This window comes from Patiria miniata, unplaced genomic scaffold (assembly GCF_015706575.1).
Source record: "Patiria miniata isolate m_02_andy unplaced genomic scaffold, ASM1570657v1 HiC_scaffold_3, whole genome shotgun sequence".
NCBI classification, from domain to species: domain Eukaryota; kingdom Metazoa; phylum Echinodermata; class Asteroidea; order Valvatida; family Asterinidae; genus Patiria; species Patiria miniata.
Window position 1 is genome coordinate 26,327,212 of NW_024037069.1, and position 18,354 is coordinate 26,345,565.

Below are 18,354 nucleotides of genomic sequence, written 5' to 3' on the forward strand. Positions count from 1 at the left end.
TTATTCCCATTAATAAATACCTTTTTAACGAAATAAACAGTTAAAATGCTCCAATTTGTGACTTTCTTTTGGCGATATTTCCAGACTTTTTGTGTTCATGTTCATGGGCCATATTTTAACTTATGCGTGGTACCCTGTCTCTTCAATAAGCGTTGTTATATACCACAGCCGGGCCCAGGCTGCGCTGGACAACGTCTTCATTGCGTACTGCTGCCGTAGCGAAACAAATTACAACAATGTTTTCATATTTTTACCTGATGGAGGAAGCTGAAATTTCGTTAAACACATTCCTTGTGTCCAGAATTACAAAGATGCTTGGTTTAGGAAAGGTAAATATGTCGATTGGCGAAGTGTTTAAAGAAAATAAATCATAGATCTACGCTTTCATCGTAAACATCTGTACGATGTCGTTTTAAAACTTCCTTACGTGCGTGCACCCATAGCAACTGTGTTGCGTACGCGCATGTCAGTCTCACGCGAAGGTGGTTGAGCACATGTGCAGTGCTGTATTGTTACAATCTGCCATATGACTGTTGTAAATTTGGCCAATCATTGCCTTCCATGGGGCTGGATCAATGCTGGTTCAGGGGCCATTTTTTCGCTTGTTCTTTGAATTAAAGCCGGTCTTTATATCACCGTTAATACACCCCCACGTGATCGAGTCTCGACCAATCAGAAACCATCAACTCTCCAAAGTATTTATTAATGATAATTAAACTACATTTGATGTTTAAAGCCTTAACCCTGTAACCGCCATCGGCTTTTCTTTAGATACCCTGCTGAATGCAACAACATTTTTCACACTTAAAATGACATCCCTGTTACCTGAATGAATTTAACACTGTAAAAAAAAATACCTGGTAACAGAATGATGACATATCATAATACTAAGTGTTTGATATTGATACATGAAACTTTATTATTGAACTAAGTTTATTCAGCTGTGTTAGTCGAGTTACACAATGTTTTGATGACTATGGGCTCCGTGCACAAGTACCCCTTCAACGGCCAGGAAAAGAGAGTTGGGGAAGATCTCGACTGGTTCCCGGCCCATCCACTGCGTATTTCAAATGATCCAAAGTTATTGGGGGCAGTGATTAGTCTGAGAGACCATCGTAACTCTAATTTGACGGCTTGACGCCCACGCGCAAAGACGCTATGGCTTAGCTTTGAGCACATTCAGGATATTAAAGTTGTGTGTACTTCGCGTGCGAACCATTACATTACAGTACGTACACATGGTGTCCCATCCAAGGGGCTCTCAAAAGTGTTGAAACGCGCCCTCTGTTGTTGGCGCACAGAGCCCATAAGTCAACTACTTCATTAGATTTGATGAAGTGATAATACCAAATTAGTCAGTAGCATAAACTATAAGTGCTGGTACATGTGCTAAATGCAGCGTTATTACTAGACATGTTTAAAAGTAACAGTATGACTAAGAAATAAAGTGGCATATTCTCAGATAATGTATGCTTGAAATTAAAGTTCAACTATCAAGTCGTGTGAAAGAAATTTCCATTTTCAAATTCTATCAATTCAATTCAATTCTAATGTAAAACACATACTCTATATTTCTACCAAATTTCATTATTGTCTGATTTTGCCATGAGTTTTAAACAAAGATTGCATTCTAAATGTCATGACCTCACATGTCTCTATATGTTGTAAAGAAAACAAGTTTTGAATTTAGCCTTTTTGTTCAGTAGATACCTAGAAACAATTTAATATTTAAAATTCAAGAAATGAATTGCACAATGCCATCATCATGACTTCCCTTCAAATTTAGCTTTTGCAATGTATTTAGTATCTCCACACACCAAACTTCAACCAAATCAGATGTGTAAATTTTTCGAAGGTATTAGACTTTGAAAGATGGACCTTTAATTGCATTATTTACCCATAAAGATGTCATAACCACATCATTGATCACAACACAATTTTACTATGACGTACGTATTAACCAAAATGATTAGGATGTGACTTGAAGGCCCTCAAAAGTCTGGTCTAGAAAACCATGCGTACAATTTCTATGTGATTTGGGATCAAAAAACAATTAAGAAACTAGATATCTATGTTCTAAAACAGAAGAAGAGCTTTCAAGCTTTCTAGTATTCCTACACTTCCTATTTTTTCCTATTTTTTTTTTTACCTTGCTCCTACTTTTTCTACTGGTTTCTTGAAATTCCTTCTTTTGCCTACTTTTTGGTCCCACAACTCTGAAAAATAGGGACATTTCTTTTGTGCTGAAATATTCAAATATCTTCAAATGAATTAATGATGATGTGGTAACTTCACCGTGTATTAAACATTTATGGTACATGTACATTTCAGCCATTCCATGTAAGGGTCATCACCAAACTCAAAAATTGAAGTGAAAGGAATAAATTTTTGTCAGTTATATTTGATAAGAGGAATATTGAAACCATCTAAATCTCAAAAGATTTTTTAAAATAAATCATTTGAATTAAAATTTCAGCCTCCTGAAACATGGATGAATTTTGTGGGCGAAACGGAGAGTCAGGGGTATAAATCACAAACTGAGGAAGTAATTGAAGCTCATTCATAAGATTGTGCTTTATCTGCATACATTTGGTAGCTATTCCAGTCTATTTGATAAAACATTGAGAATTTTTCGAAATGTCTTCAGTATTTTCCCACTATTTCATCGTGAAAACACCCTCAAAAATATGTCACGCGAGTCACAAAAAAGGACCATTTTTTCAATTTACTTAATAACTAGAGAGGGATTCAGCTAGTGTTTGATATTTGTAAATGAAATAGTGGTGGTCTATCAATAAAAGTATGAATATTCTTATTTGCTCTACATTCCTTGTAGAAAAAACTATCTCAAGAATGTCATGCGAGTCACACATGATGTATGTCACGCGAGTCACCAGGGGCGGATCCAGGAATTTTTGCGGGGGGGGGGGGGGGGGTTTCATCAGCCAAAAAATTTGAAAATGTACACACGTTTTTTTCTCTGGACACTCGCTTCCGTAAAATAAAAAACTGGGGGGGGGGGGGAAGGGGTGGGGGGCTGGTACCAATTTCAATCGGGGGCGCTGTTCAAATTCGACGATTATTAACACATTACAGAATGGTGTACCGTATTTTGAACAGGCGGACATTAGACCAGTATAATGTTTTTGGGGGTGTCGCGGGGGGGGGGGGGGGGGGGTTCGACTTATTCTTCAGGAATCTGTATGAAATTTTTTATTTTGACAGAGCTGGGGGGGGGGGGGGTTGACCCCCCCAAAAAAACCTCTGGATCCGCACCTGGTCACAAGCCAGGAATGTTTCATTTACATGTACCGGGTAATACAAAGAAACAATGCCATAGGCCCTATTAAATTATAGAATTCGAATTAAGTCTTTAAAAGCATTAGTTATGTAACAAGAAATTGAATCAGTTTTTTACAAATGTATATACAGTCGAGTCTCGTTAATACAAACTCGTTCGGACCTAGCCAAATTGTTCGTTATATCAGAATTTTGTACTAAGAGGAACATCAGTCCCATTCATTGTGCACATAAATGCACAGTCGGGACTAGGGCTTTATGTTTGTTATAACCAGAATTTTGTATTAACAGAGTTTGTACAAACGAGATTCGACTGTACTGTATACATTCCGATACAACTGCATCATTAATTGCAGCTCGATCTTACCATTTAAGGAAACTGTGACTCTACATGACCAAGAATTACAACTGTTTTCCTGAAATAATCACCCGTGGATTGATGACATCACTTCGTAACTAAAATTCCAAAACATTTTTTTCTCTCTATGTCATTGTTAAGGATATTGTGTTTAAACCAGATTTCCACCCCCAACATTTGCCAAAGTAAAGGGATAAATAGCAGTTTTCACACTCTTTCATAAGGTATTCATAGGTAAATCATTTTTATTAATATAATATTATGATTTGATTCGTTATACTAAAATTACAGTTGTAATGTGAAAGTGAAAAGCTACTGTGTCACGCGAGTCACGCATTTGTGTCACGCGAGTCACATTTTCTTCAGGCCATTTCTTACAACAAGGGATATCTGGCACAATACAACTTATGCATGTATTGGGTGAGGGTATTAAGTTCTAAGTTCTGTAAGAATAATTTTTAGAACACTGGTAGATCCATAGGAAAAGCTATTTGAATCAAGGGATGTCAAAAATCCCTTTTTCTATCCTGTCATGCGAGTCACGTCAAAGAAACTGTGATACATGAAAAAATAGCGATTTTAAAGTAATCACATAAAGACTAAACCATAAATTCACAATGCCCTGACTCAAATACATGCTAGTTTGAGTTGAATAAATGCCAGGTTAACAACAGTAATGCATTAAAACTTTACATTTTGTTCAAATGTCACGCGAGTCACCATGGAATGGCTGATTTGTACATGTACATGTATACAAGTAATCTATACAATACAACACAACACAATACAATCAAGTCATTTGTAAAGTGCTCTTACTCATAAATGGGTTCAGACACATTATTTAGTGTCACTTTGAAAAAAAAAATTCTTAAAAAAACGAATTTCCAGAAACCAATCTTCAATTCCTGAGCAAGCCAGGTCTGAATCATTGCTGGGTTTGATTAGAAATAAACGTGGTAACGAAAGGGATGTCACCCAGATGAAAGCAATCAGAGTTTTCATCCGTGTTGCTGTGAGTTTCCTTGCATACTGTAGTGGATGCACTATTGTGACATACAGTAAACTCAGGCCAAGTCAACATCGTACAACTAGTCAAATCGCTCAAGTTAGCCGTCTGACTAAAGTTCCTATTGTCTGTAATGCATTTCCATTAAATTTTTTATTTCTAAGTCGGCTTTTATAAGTCGCCATTTCACATAAGTGGTCATCTTACTCTCAGTCCCCTTTCCATAAAAAGCGTAACAAAATCCTTTGAGTAAGTCGGCATTCAAAAAATCACGCATTGGCATTGACTTCCTGCACTGCGGTAGGCAAGAAGTGCCGAGTGAAAAGTGGTTTGGCTGGCATGGCCCACGTGATCGCTGCATGCATCGGTGTTGCTGCAAGGCCAAGCCAAGGGTTTCCCATTATCATCGTGAGCATATCAATACCAGTGCCCCCTTTAGTCCTGTACGCATGCGCTCTGTCCATTTTCGGGGTCGTCTTATCGAATGATGCAGTCAATACCACGCACGCATTTAATTCATAACTGCACACATACATGTACACCCATACACGTGGTCTCCACTATCAAGACCCCAAACGTGATGATAAAATTTGAGGATAAATTTGCTGGAATCAACTCAAGCATAAAGAGATAAACCAGGACACAGCAGCATATCAGCCACGGCCAAATTCACCAGCAGATAGTTTGTCCTGTTGTGTAGGAATTTGATACGTAGAATGACGAAGCACACTAAGAGATTTCCCAAGACACCAATGACTCCTTCTGCAACTAATAACTGGCAGACCCACTTGCCAAAAGTTGGCTCCTTATTGTCAAGAGTTGCTGGGTTGAATTCATGGCTGACATTTTTGGGAAATGATGTTGCTGAAAAAAAATTGCGTCCCGTAAATATTTGATTGTTAAATAAGGTTGCTACAATGCTCATAATTTGTTGTTTGCCCATAAAATTGACAAGAAAAAGATTCTTTGGACCAAAATATGCACATGGCCCTAAATTGGCACTTGATAAACATACAATGAACAATAATGATGGAGTTTTGGGGCATAAAACATGTTTTTTAGAGTAACATCCAAGCATCAAATATTGTCTTTGGTTTTGTTTTTAAAAAAGGTCCTTGGACAGTAACCTGTTTCTCATCTAGTATTTTGGTAAGATGGTGATAAAAAGTTGAAGTTTTGGTAACAATTTTGTATGTTGAACATAAGCTCAACATTTACTCATTGGTGGAATAAATCAGTGCTGGCTGATTGGTAAGTTACTATGCTACACTGTACTATCCTACATAGTTAAGAAATGGTGAACTTGTAGAATATAACCAATGCGAACTGCAGTCATAGGGGAACCATCGCAATGTCAACTGTGTTAGCTCCATGGCTTTTGTGACAGCAACAAAAAGTTAGCTTGAGTCCTTGTCGGAATTTTTTGTATTTCAACTCATAGATGATGGGATTAATGACTGAATTGAAATAAAGCAAAAAAACGGTAATTGTCATGAAGTACTTGAATCCTTTTGAACCACAAAAAGGAAAAGGACCCTTGTCTGTTGGATCGAAGCAGACAAGAAAAGTTATGTTAATTGGTGTCCACAGGATGATGAGAGCTCCTAAGACGATTGTAAGCATGCTGACCAGACGCTGTCTAGCAATCACAAGATCATAGGCTGCTGCCCTTGCATGTCGCAGGTTCAGGGCTTTTGCTTGTCGTTTGAGAGTGACTTGTATCTTGTAGTAGGCCCAACTCATCAATGTAAGTGGCAGCAAGTATACTGAGAAAAGTGAAAATACTCCAAGCAGAACGTGAAATGTATTGTCTTGGTATTCAATTTCTGAGCAAACCAGGTCTGGATCATTGCTGGGTTTGAATATAAATAAATATGGTAAGGAAAATAAAAATGATATCATCCAGATCAGGGTAATTAGAAGTTTCATCCGTGTTGCTGTGAGTTTCCTTGCATACTGTAGTGGATGCACTAAAGCAACATATCTCTCTAATGTTACCACACAGAGATTGTAAGCTGATGCAAATGACAAAGCCCCTGATAAAAAGTTTGATTGCAGGAAACTGCAGAAAATGACCTTTCCACCAAACGTTTTGGGCACATAATCAATTATTTCACAGTCGTCATTAGATATTAGACCTTCGACAGTACACTCTAGGCACAGCAACATATCCGCCACTGCCAAATTCACCAGCAGATAGTTCGTCATGTTATGTAGGAATCTGACGCGTAGAATGACCAAGCACACTAAGAGGTTTCCGAAGACACCAATGACTCCTTCTGCAACTAATAACTGGCAGACCCACTTGCCTATAGTAGGCTCCTTATTGTCTAAGACTTGCTGGGTTGAATTTATGGCTGACATCTTTTGGGATGAATGTGTCCGATAAATATTTGATCATTAAAAACTGTTGATACAATGTTAATACATGTAGATTAAGCTGGGCAAAACATCTGAAGCATTCTTTGGACCAAGATGTGCACATGGCCCCAAATCAGCACTTGATGATACAATGTACAGTAGTGATGGAGTTTTGTGGGAGACAGACCTGTGTTCCAGAGCAACATCCAAGCACACTCTCGTCAGTACTTTTCGGCGTCTTTCATCAAGGAGATTTCCACTATGACAGCCAATGAAAGGAGCCCTATTTACTACCATAAAACAGTCTGTGTATCCAGCAATAAATTCTTGCGTGTAGGAAACGCTTTGCTGATCATGTAGCATGCTCACTGTATGCGAATGACGCTCAGAGTGATATGCTGCACTGAAGTCAGCATCTGTCGACTCAGATTCAGATGATTGTGATTGAATGAAGGGTTAATCAGTAGATGATGAGTGAGGCAAATAGGCAATTAGTTTAATATCTCTGGCTGGCACTTAGAGAGCTGCCATTCTGTCATTCTCGATGACTAAGTAAAGAGAAGGGGTGTGCATTTACAGGGAGTACGGGAATCTGGTACTCGATTGGGAAAAAACACGGGTAATCGGGTACCCGATTGAAAAAAACACGGGTACCCGGGTACATGTTAAAGAAACCCAACCCCAAAATTTAAATCTTGGAAATTGCTGTACAGATAATTATTGTTCATAAAGGTCCGCAGGATAATGCCATATCGGTGCTTCAATACAGCTAGATACAAGTGTGCAGCGAGCTCAGAGACAAGGTGTAACTTGCATTTTGTGCAAGCGTGTTTCAACTTTTAATGTAATAACCAACAGGTAACATATCACCAACCAATAATGTAACAACAATTGACCGATACTGTATCACTAACTGATAATGTTACACAAAATTGACTGATAATGTAGTAGAATGTGCTACACTATCAGTCAATTGTTGTAACAAAGATTGACTGAGATAGAGTAATAACATTTACCACACTGTTGGTCAATTTTTGTTACATTATCGGTTAGTGATACAGTATCAATCAATTGTTGTTACATTATCAATTGGTGATACGTTATCTGTTGGTTATTCATTACATTATCAGTTAACAAAGCATCATAAACATGAATCTGGTTTTTTTTCTCCATGCAGCCTGACATTCAAAACCTTCCTTTTCTTTGTTTGAGAATTAACTAATTAATAAGTAAAGTTGGTTATGGGTACTCAGTTCAGTAATCTGCAACCAGTTCATGACATCAGCGGTCAGGAACTTGGGTTCCCGGTTCTGATGTACAGTTCTATTATCAGAAACAAACCTTCCAGTTAAACCTAGAAAGCTGAGTGGTTGAATGTTGATGTCTGCATGAGTTACAACTGTAGCAGGTGGTTGTGGGTGTGAGTCCCACCCAATCAAGCCAGCTTGTGAATGTTCTTTCTTACAAGCTTTTGATCAACATGGAGTAAACATACAGTGCAAAATTACATCTGTAAAGGGGCAAATCCAAACGATGACATTTACATCTGCCAACACACACACACACACAAAATGCAAGACTTTGCCTCGTACAATTAATATGATATAACCAGATTCAATATTTGCTTGAATGCAACTGCAAGACAAAGGATGTTACTTTGGGTCTTGTTTTTCAAAAAGTTCCCTGGACCGTAACCTGCTTCTCATCTAGTTAATTGAGAAGATGGCAAAACAAATTGTAGTTTTGATAATAGTTTTATATGTTGAACATAAGCAGCAACATTTACTTATTAGTGGAACACACCGGGCACAAATGGAAACTTAGCAGTTTTTATAATCATTCTTGTTTGACATATCTCCCAAATGTACGTTTTGTCACGGAAACTTTCTGGTTCAATTTGATACCTCACTTGGAAACACTGTGTAAGAAATAACGACAGCACAAGCACTGAAGCTCCTGAAACCCCCAAACCAAAAGTTGCACTTCAAGAGATTTTCAATTGGCATTGCAACATACAATTGAATGAAATGATGCAGGCCCTGCATCATTTTCTTTGTTCACCGAGAAATGTCCAAACAAGGATGATTATAAAAACTACTTCTTTTCTTTTTTGTGCCAGGTGTAAATCAGTGTTGGCTGATGGGTAAGCCACACTGTACTATCCTACATAGTGTAGAAATGGTGAACTTGAAGAATATACATGTAACCAATACTAAGTGTTACAACCGCAAGTACAATGAATAACCTTTGGGAGAAACTTATAGCGTCAAATACCTTTGGGAAATATGTGGAATTAGGGAGACCTTTCAATGTCTCCCTAATGCCACTGCCCCTATTTAGATGCAAAATTTTACTGTTGCAAATAGGCTAGATCAATTGCTCGTGGTCCAGTTAGTAAAAAGCGGGCTCGGATCTCCGGCTTGTCTGTCAGTAGTTTGTTGCCATCAGAGGAGAGAACTGGGCTCGAAGTTGAACGGCGTGGGCCGTAAACTCCCTTGAGGGACTGGAAGACACCACGAGAGTCGCCCCTGTCTGCTAGAGCTTGCACCTCTTTCGCTTTTGCCGCCCACCAGCCATCCTCCATGCGACATAGTTCCCTCTGCAGGTTAGCCCTAGCTTGTGCATGCTGTTGGATTGCAGCATGTGAGGAAGGGTTGTTCAGTTGGGCATGGAGGGCTGTGCGTTTGAGAGTATATAATGTAAATCTTATAGAATTGAAACTCCAAATTTGACTATTTAAATTGTTGTATTTCCAAAATGCAAACACAGATGAAGCTGATTCAGATGCCATTGATTCTGTTGTGTAATTCTCTTTTCAGTGATACAAAACATGATATTTCTGTCGTGAAAGAATAAAATTCGCTGGACTCCCTACTTGATGTGGGTGGGTAAAGCGTTTCAAAGTCTCGGAAATCTACTGCAAGGAGATTGAAAGAGAGCTTGAGTACGGGCAGGAAGGTGACGGAATGTGAGTGAATCAGGGTGTCTTGGATTGATGAAAGCGTAACAGCTTCACACTTACAGATGCCATAAACAGTTATAAATGAAGGAGCATGTAAGAAAATCATGTCAGGATGAAAGAGACGGTCAGTGTACTCATAGGGGAACCATCGCAATGTCAACTGTGTTAGCTCCATGACTTTTGTGACAGCAACAAAAAGCTACCTTTAGTCCTTGTCGGAATTTCTTGTATTTCTACTCATAGATGATGGGATTAATGACTGAATTGAAATAAAACATACAGTTTGCAATTCCTTTGAAGTACTTGAAGCCTTGGGAACCACAGAAGGAAAATGGACCTTTGTCTGGAAGATGCAAGCAGAAAAGAACACTGGTGTCAGCTGGTGTCCACAGGATGATGAGAGCTCCTAAGACGATTGTAAGCATGCTGACCAGACGTTGTCTAGCAATCACAAGATCATAGGCTGCTGCCCTTGCATGTCGCAGGTTCAGGGCTTTTGCTTGTCGTTTGAGAGTGACTTGTATCTTGTAGTAGGCCCAACTCATCAATGTAAGTGGCAGCAAGTATACTGAGCAAAATGCAAATACTCCAAGCAGAATGTGAAATGTATTGTCTTGGTATTCAATTTTTGAGCAAGCCAGGTCTGGATCTTTGCTGGGTTGTAATCGAAATATAAATGGTAACGAAAATAGAAATGATATCATCCAGATCAGAGCAATCAGAATTTTCATCCGTGTTGCTGTGAGTTTCCTTGCATACTGTAGTGGATGCACTATAGCAACATATCTCTCTAATGTTACCACACAGAGATTGTAAGCTGATGCATACGAGAAAACCCATGATAAAAAGGGTGATTGCAGGAAACGGCAGAAAACAACCTTTTCACCAAATGATTTGTGGACATAGTCAATTATTTTACAGTCGTCATTATATAGCAGACCACTGAAAATATTATATAGACAAAGCAGCATATCGGCCACAGCCAAATTCACCAGCAGATAGTTTGTCATGTTGTGTAGGAATTTGACGCGTAGAATGACCAAGCACACTAAGAGGTTTCCTAAGATACCAATGACTCCTTCTGCAATGAATAACTGGCAGACCCACTTGCCGATAGTAGGCTCCTTATTGTCGAGGACTTCCTGGGTTGAATTCATGGCTGACATCTTTTAGCATAATGTTGCTAAAAAAAAAAGATGTGTCCAGTAAATATTTGATCGTTAAAACTGTTGATGCATTGTTCATACATGTGGATTAAAACTTGGCAAAACATCTGAAGCATTCTTTGGACCAAGATGTGCACATGGCTCCAAATCAGCACTTGATGATACAATGTACAGTAGTGATGGAGTTTTGTGGGAGACAGACCTGTGTTCCAGAGCAACATCCAAGCACACTCTCCTCAGTGCTTTTGGTCGTCTTTCATCAAGGAGATTTCCACTAAGACAGCCAATAAAGGCAGCACTACATGTATCTGTTACAGTCTGTGTATCCAGCAGTAAATTCTTGCTTGTAGGAAACGCTTTGCTGATAATGTAGTATGCTCAGTGTATGAAAACGAAGCTCAGAGTGATATGCTGTGCTGAAGTCAGCATCTTTTGACTCAGAATCGGATGATTTTGGTTGACTGAAAACTTAGATCAGGGCAACAACCTGCCTATCTGGCTGTCACTTGGAGAACTACCACACTGCCTTTGTTCATTAACAGAAACGTAAAGACTCCTGAACTGATGTTCAGTGTGGCGCTCCCTGCACTATCAGGCTCTTTTATTGGATGTCGAATAGTTAATGCCTAATGTTTTAATTCAACTGACTTTTATGAAGCAATAATCCACATCTTTGTCACTTATCTAGCTGCGCTACATTACATCTAAAGTAAAGTAAACACTTTGTACATTGGGTTTGTTTCATTAAAAGCCACCAAAGAGTTCGCTCAGCCATCATCCGGATCATTGTAGCCACTTGTAAATGCAACTTTAATGGAAGTACCAGTATTAGGTACAATTTTGCCTTCTATCATAAATTGAAGAGACATGGGCTCTTTTCATTCTTAATTACAACCAGCAGCGTACATGTAGCTACGAGGAGGGGGTCTCATAAAAAATATGTGGGCCCCCCCCCCCAGTTGCCCCCCCCCCCCCCCCCCCCCCACCTTGGAATTTGGTAACTGGAGAAAAGGACAGTACTATGAGTTACCATGATTAGTGGGTTGAACGTAAAGTTCCTCATTGCATGTTTTTGGTGAGTATTTTCACCCAAACCATGTTTTTTGTGATTGACTGTTTATTTGAACGTCGCCTGGAGAGGGATAATTGCTTAGCTATTATGATTATCTAACATGGACCATGATATCAGTTTTGAGAAGCGGCCACATCGGAAGATGGTTTGAAGATGGAAGATCATATTATCAATTATATTCCAATTTGCTGTTGCAACTAGTGGTCAACACTCTCATAGTGGCACAATTTGAATGTCAACTCTGTTATTTCTCTGTCTGTAAAAACAGCTACAAAAGGCCACCTTAAGACCTTGCCTGAATTTCTTGTATTTAAACTCGCAGATGATGGGATTAATGAGATTGTACATGTATACCATGCTGAGCATGCTGACCAGACACTGTCTAGCAATCACAAGATCATGTGGCATGTAGCAGGCTCAGGGCTTTTGCTCGTCTTTGAGAGTGACTTGTATCTTGTAGTCGGCCCAACTCATCAATATATGGGTATAATGTAACCAAAGAGACATGAACATGCACCAAAAAACAAATATCACCCGGACCAGAGCAATCAGAGTTTAATCTGTGTTGCTGTGAGTTTCCTTGCATACTGTAGAGTGGATGCACTAAATCAACATATCTAATATTACCACACAGAGATTGTAAGCTGATGCATTCGACAAAGCCCACGTTAGATATTGTGAGACCAGAAGTCGGCAGAAAAGCTACTAGTCTGAAGACGTCAGATAAAACTCTTTGAGACCTAGCAGCTTAACGGCCATGGCCAAATTCACCAGCAGATAGTTAGTCATGTTGTGTAGGAATTTGACGCGTAGAATGACAAAGCACACTAAGAGGTTTCCTAAGACACCAATGACTCCTTCTGCTACCGTGATCTGGCAGACCCAGTTGCCTCCTGTATCCCCCTCACAGATTGGCTGAGTAGAATTCATGACTGACACTTCTATTGAGAACTTGTGTAAACACTTTCAGTGTCATTAATGTCAATAACACTTTGATAAAAACAGTACATGTTGTTTTACCTCAAGTGGATAGACCTGCATGTATTTTCATGTACGTTCATCGTCTAGATGCGTAAAGCATGGAGGTATAAAAGAGAGTACCTACATTGTAGATGTCGTGGTAAATCTGTGTTTGATAGTACTCCCATTTCTTTTCCTCTTATATTGTTGCCCATCAAGCAGATCTATCCTACATGTATTGTCCCTGATCTACGTTAAAGTAATGAGTGTGTGGCATCAATGTCCCATTAGAGAACAAGCCTCTCAAGTAAATTACTATCAAATGTTTCAATCCCGTTGATGCTTCCACCAAGCAGTTTTCCACCAATTAGTTGCTTATATTGTAATGAGCTGCTACACTCCTTGGTTTTTTTCGATAAAACAAAGTGTACGTGTGTGTCCATGTTGGCTTTTACTAATCACAATTTGCTTTGCCAAATCATCGTTCAAATCATCATAGTCATGCTTTGAAAGCTACAGTCCATCATTTGCAGCTATCCAAAAATTAATTGACGTAATTATTGTTAAAAAAAAACATACTTGGTTGAAAGATAGTAAGGGAATTAAACTCCCTGTGAAATGATTCTTTCTGGCATGCTGTCATATTGAAGAAATTAACGAATGAAGGCCTTTCCAACGGTGCGTCTTAAGACGCACCGTTGGACATTTCCGTTTTAATTCGGCGAAGCGCGCGCAAGCATTGACACGACGGACATGCGCGCACGGTTGCTTTAATTCGTCGGATCAGTGCGCGACATCGCGTAGCTGCAATCGGCTTAGTGAGAACGTGTCTCGGACGCTGAATTCAGTCCCAATTCAAAACATGATTCAGCAACTTTTGATTTGAAATCGAGATCCTAGAATGCTGTTTTTCGCAGAATGTACAGCTGAAGCTGAGCTGAACCTTCATCAGGTTAGTTGTTCAGTATCCTTCATTAGATTTTGAGCACTTTTGTTGCTTCAAACGAACAAAATGCACAAATTACAAATGATGGACTGTACCTTTAACAAAACTAGGATTCCTTACTTTCCAAATGTTGACGAAAGAAAGTTTGCTGTTTTTACTTTTATATTATGTGTTGTCAACCAAAGTGTCTTGATTGGATGTTTTGATGCAACAGACTTGAGGTAACATGTACTGATGATTTTTTTGTTCTTGTGAGAGTAAAGTTACAACAAACACAATTTTCTTAATTGAAAACAGGAGACATTTCATTTAGTTAATTGCACGTTTGCTGTGGCAGATCCAGGATTTTTCCAAGATGGATTGGGCACACATTTGCAATAAAATAATGCCACTCAACCCCGCCCGATGATGCTTCGACCAATCATCACGGTGCCTTTACCTATATATCTTCACCGTTTTCACAAAGCGGCAAATTTAGTATTTCACTGTCTGAACAAATATTCGAGATAATCACGTTTAAAAGGGAAGATACAACATTTGCAAACTTCAAAAAATGAAATGATCAAATAATCAAGAAATATCTTACTGGATTGTTACGGAATGATATTCTATAGCACCCTGTAAAATCCTGCCGGCTCCTGGTGTGCCGACATTTTCAAGAAAAATGGTAAAATGCTCTTAAATTTTCATTATTATTTTATCCGCATTTTCTTTGCAAATGATTACACACTTGTGAAGGGGTACAAGCCTGCTGGACTGATTCTCTGACCTTACAATTCCCCAAAGCCGACAAACTGCTCCCTTTCATCTTAAGTGGGGTCAGGGAACCAGAGTACAAGATTATGATGTTTTTCTTGGTCTTTCCAGCATCTTCAAGCCCAAAACGTGAAACAAATCAGTTTATCAATATATGGCTGAGAGTGCATGAGGCACAAGGCATCGCCATTTTTACTATCTTGCTGTGCACAGACAAAAAGACTATACAAAAAAGACTGAAAAACTACTCTTTTTAATTTTTTTTTATCTTTTTTTTTTTACCAGGGTAGCCCCATCATTTATCTAAGAACTGTTCTCCCTTAGGGCCCTGGATTTAAACGTTTAAACAATACAAATTACAGGACATTAAAAACTAGTTAGTTATTAAAAAATACATACATTGATTTTAATATTAATGTTAGAAGATACTGTACATACACAAAGTGAAAATTACATATTACAAAGAAAGATATGAATTCCAATTACAGATTGATAAAAAGACTTCAGAAAGTAACATACATACATACATACATACAATGAGAGACCTGTAGTTTAATAATAAAACCTTAATTCATAGAAACAGTACCACCCTAAACACTTACAGTTACTTAAAAAAGTAGTTATTTCATTTGAGATGCCCAGTATAAACGTTTAAAAGTGGACAGCTCTTTGGCCATCTTGGTCTCGGTTTTCAATTCGTTCCATGCTTTACACTTAGCAGACTCTACACTTAGCAGGCAACGTACATGTAGCAGTGTCTGTGCACACAGGTGTGAGCATTGCACATATTATTCCCACACGCTACAGGGTTGGGTTCAAACAATTCAAGCAGGGGTAGTTTAGAAAAGTTCAAGTAAATGTTCAAGTAATTTCATATTGAAATAGAAGTACGCTTTAATTGGATTTTGGATTAATTAATCATTTATCTCTCAATATCAAGCAGAATCTGTGGTGTGTGGGTCAGGCGTTATAAAACAAATATTGCCTGTTTTAACTCGTGGTGTGTAGTAAAACTAGCCTCACTTGGTGATCCATGAAGCATACTATTTCCCCCCTCCTCCCCCACCCCCCCCCCTGGAAAAATGGGACCCTCCATGGATCACCACCGGAGGCTGGAGTTATCACACCACTCAAAGCAGTCAACATATAATGGGCAATGCCACGGTTACTCACGTTACATTTTCGTAACGTGAGTAACCAATTTTGTGCGTCATGTTTATTATACATAACACATTTTTCTGGATGTCATCTTTGGTGCTTAGGTAGGTCTAGGTCTACTCTATCTACCATGGGGATAACAGTTATTAAACCTTTTTAGTAAGGTAATTACAGCCCAAGGGAACTCAAAAGTACATCAAAAATGTAACGTGAGTAACCGTGGAATTGCCCTAATACATTTAAATATATGTAGCTCAGAACTTGTGTATAACTTTGGACTGCACAAAGTTATTAAATGTTTTAACAGTTCAACTATTGTCTTTGAATTGTTTGACCAATTGAATTGTTTGAATTGATTTAGGCAACAAAAACTACGCAGTGTTTTCTTGTTTTACACTCACACTTAAATTCAGTTAATGTTTTTGTTAATATTTTTATCGTACAGTTTTACATCATACAAATATTTAAAACATATGCTAAAGAAAATACATTAAGACAACACGGAAAATCTGTGGACTTAAATGTCATTCGAGAAAGAAACAAATGCAATGAGAAATGTGTTTTTCATGAGGACAGCACAGCTGTTTTGACTTCTTTTTTTTTAAATGACTTTGTCATGTTTGTGCCTTATTTGAAATCACATCTTTATTATCATCCTTCATGCATTGGCCAAATTTTCAAACAGTCTATGAACTTACCAAGTTTCAGTTCAATTGGACCTGTTGTTCTGGAGATATAAAAAAAAAACCTTAAAGAAAACAACAGCTGTTTTGGCCAAAATGCCGAAGCAGCTAAATATCACGGAGAAGAGAAGGCACAGACAGGTAGAACAGCGAATAATCGAAAAGAATTTGGGAGTCAGGAGAGGTGAGATAGTGAAAGAAATGAGAAAGTGAAAGTGAAGACCAAAACAGATCTGTTCTTTATTTTAAATAGCTGCTGTAGCATGAATATCTGCTAAAAATGTGGACCTACATGATACTAACTACGTATGGACAATCCAGGCACATCATCACTGTACACTCACTATTGTACAAAGCAACTGCCCCATGGCGGATTGTCTAAACAATAGCTAGCACAAAGCTTTCACCATTAACGGGGGCCTTAGTGGTAGAAACGACAGTGTTCTCAGATTGGTCTACACTGTCTTAAAATCAATGTAATATCCACAATTCCTTATGAGGCAAGCTAAAACAACTATTTACAATCTGTACAAATATACTTTGCAGAGTCTTTTGCGAATCTCAGACATTTTTGGCAACATACCAGGTGTACACGTATTATCATTGTCATGTTGGCACCATCTCAATGTCAACTCTGTTATTCCATTTTCTTTTGACACAGCTGCAAAAAGCTACCTTAACTCCTTGTCGGAATTTCTTGTATTTCAGCCCATAGATGATAGGGTTGATGACTGAATTGAAATAGTAAAAAAAGTTGCTGATGTCAAAGCTGTATCCGTAGGTATCTGAATCACAGAATGAAATTAGGCCCTCATATGGTGGACCCACACAGAGAAGAAAGACTATTGATACTGGCATCCATAGGATGATAAGAGCTCCTAAGACAATTGTAAGAGTTTGGATCAGACGCTGTCTAGCAATCACAAGATCATAGGCTGCTGCCCTTGCATGTCGCAGTTTCAGGGCTTTTGCTTGTCTTTTGAGAGTGACTTGTATCTTGTAGTACGCCAAACTCATTAATGTTATAGGCAGCAAGCAACACATTAAAATGGTAAACACTTTCAAAAATTGTTGAAATTCCTGATGATGGTGTTTTAAATCCAAGCAAGCCTGATCAGGATCAGTGCTTGATTCCATCATTAATATATAAGGTGCAGAAAAGAGAAATGAAATCACCCAGATCAGAGCAATCAGAGTTTTCATCCGTGTTGCTGTGAGTTTCCTTTCATATTGCAATGGATGTACAATTGCAACGTATCTCTCTAATGTTACCACACAGAGATTGTAAGCAGATGCATAGGACAAAGCCCATGCTAAATATTTTGATCTCAGAATGCGGCAGTAAAGTTCTCTCCCAATGATGTTTGTTGGCACAAAGTCCAGTAGTGAACACGACATCAGATATAAGAAAAACTCTTGCAGGCACAGCAGCATATCGGCCACTGCCAAATTCACCAGCAGATAGTTTGTCATGTTGTGTAGGAATTTGACTCGTAGAATGACAAAGCACACTAAGAGGTTTCCTAAGACACCAATGACTCCTTCAGCTGCCATGATATTGCACAGCCACAGCCACTTGATTTCAGTAAGGTCCTCCGTGTCATTGAGTTGCTGAGTTGAATTCAT

The 18,354-nt window shown here is 38.6% G+C and overlaps 3 protein-coding genes across 3 annotated transcripts; all 3 read right to left on the reverse strand.

The window, feature by feature from the left end:
• Positions 1–5,842: 5,842 nt before the first annotated feature.
• On the reverse strand, positions 5,843–7,028 carry LOC119736594 (substance-K receptor-like). The gene is made up of 2 exons (XM_038210611.1): positions 6,815–7,028; positions 5,843–6,430 (listed from the first exon to the last, which is right to left on the reverse strand). Exons 1-2 carry the CDS (start codon positions 7,026–7,028, stop codon positions 5,997–5,999), a joined length of 648 nt encoding a protein of 215 aa, XP_038066539.1. The 3' UTR covers positions 5,843–5,996.
• A 3,192-nt stretch (positions 7,029–10,220) lies between these two features.
• LOC119737204 (neuromedin-U receptor 2-like) lies at positions 10,221–11,373 on the reverse strand. Its single transcript, XM_038211388.1, has one exon. It carries the CDS (start codon positions 11,151–11,153, stop codon positions 10,221–10,223), a length of 933 nt encoding a protein of 310 aa, XP_038067316.1. The 5' UTR covers positions 11,154–11,373.
• A 5,961-nt stretch (positions 11,374–17,334) lies between these two features.
• On the reverse strand, positions 17,335–18,354 carry LOC119736595 (orexin receptor type 2-like). Its single transcript, XM_038210612.1, has one exon. The coding sequence runs from the start codon at positions 18,352–18,354 to the stop codon at positions 17,335–17,337; it is 1,020 nt and encodes a 339-aa protein (XP_038066540.1).

Coding starts and splice junctions, on each gene's coding strand:
- LOC119737204 (XM_038211388.1), bottom strand. CDS start 11,153: ATGTCAGCCATGAATTCAACCCAGGAAGTCCTCGACAATAAGGAGCCT.
- LOC119736595 (XM_038210612.1), bottom strand. CDS start 18,354: ATGAATTCAACTCAGCAACTCAATGACACGGAGGACCTTACTGAAATC.
- LOC119736594 (XM_038210611.1), bottom strand. CDS start 7,028: ATGTCAGCCATAAATTCAACCCAGCAAGTCTTAGACAATAAGGAGCCT. Junction 6,431..6,814: donor TATGTTGCTGTGCCTAGAGT/GTACTGTCGAAG, acceptor CACTTTTCTCAG/TATACTTGCTGCCACTTACA.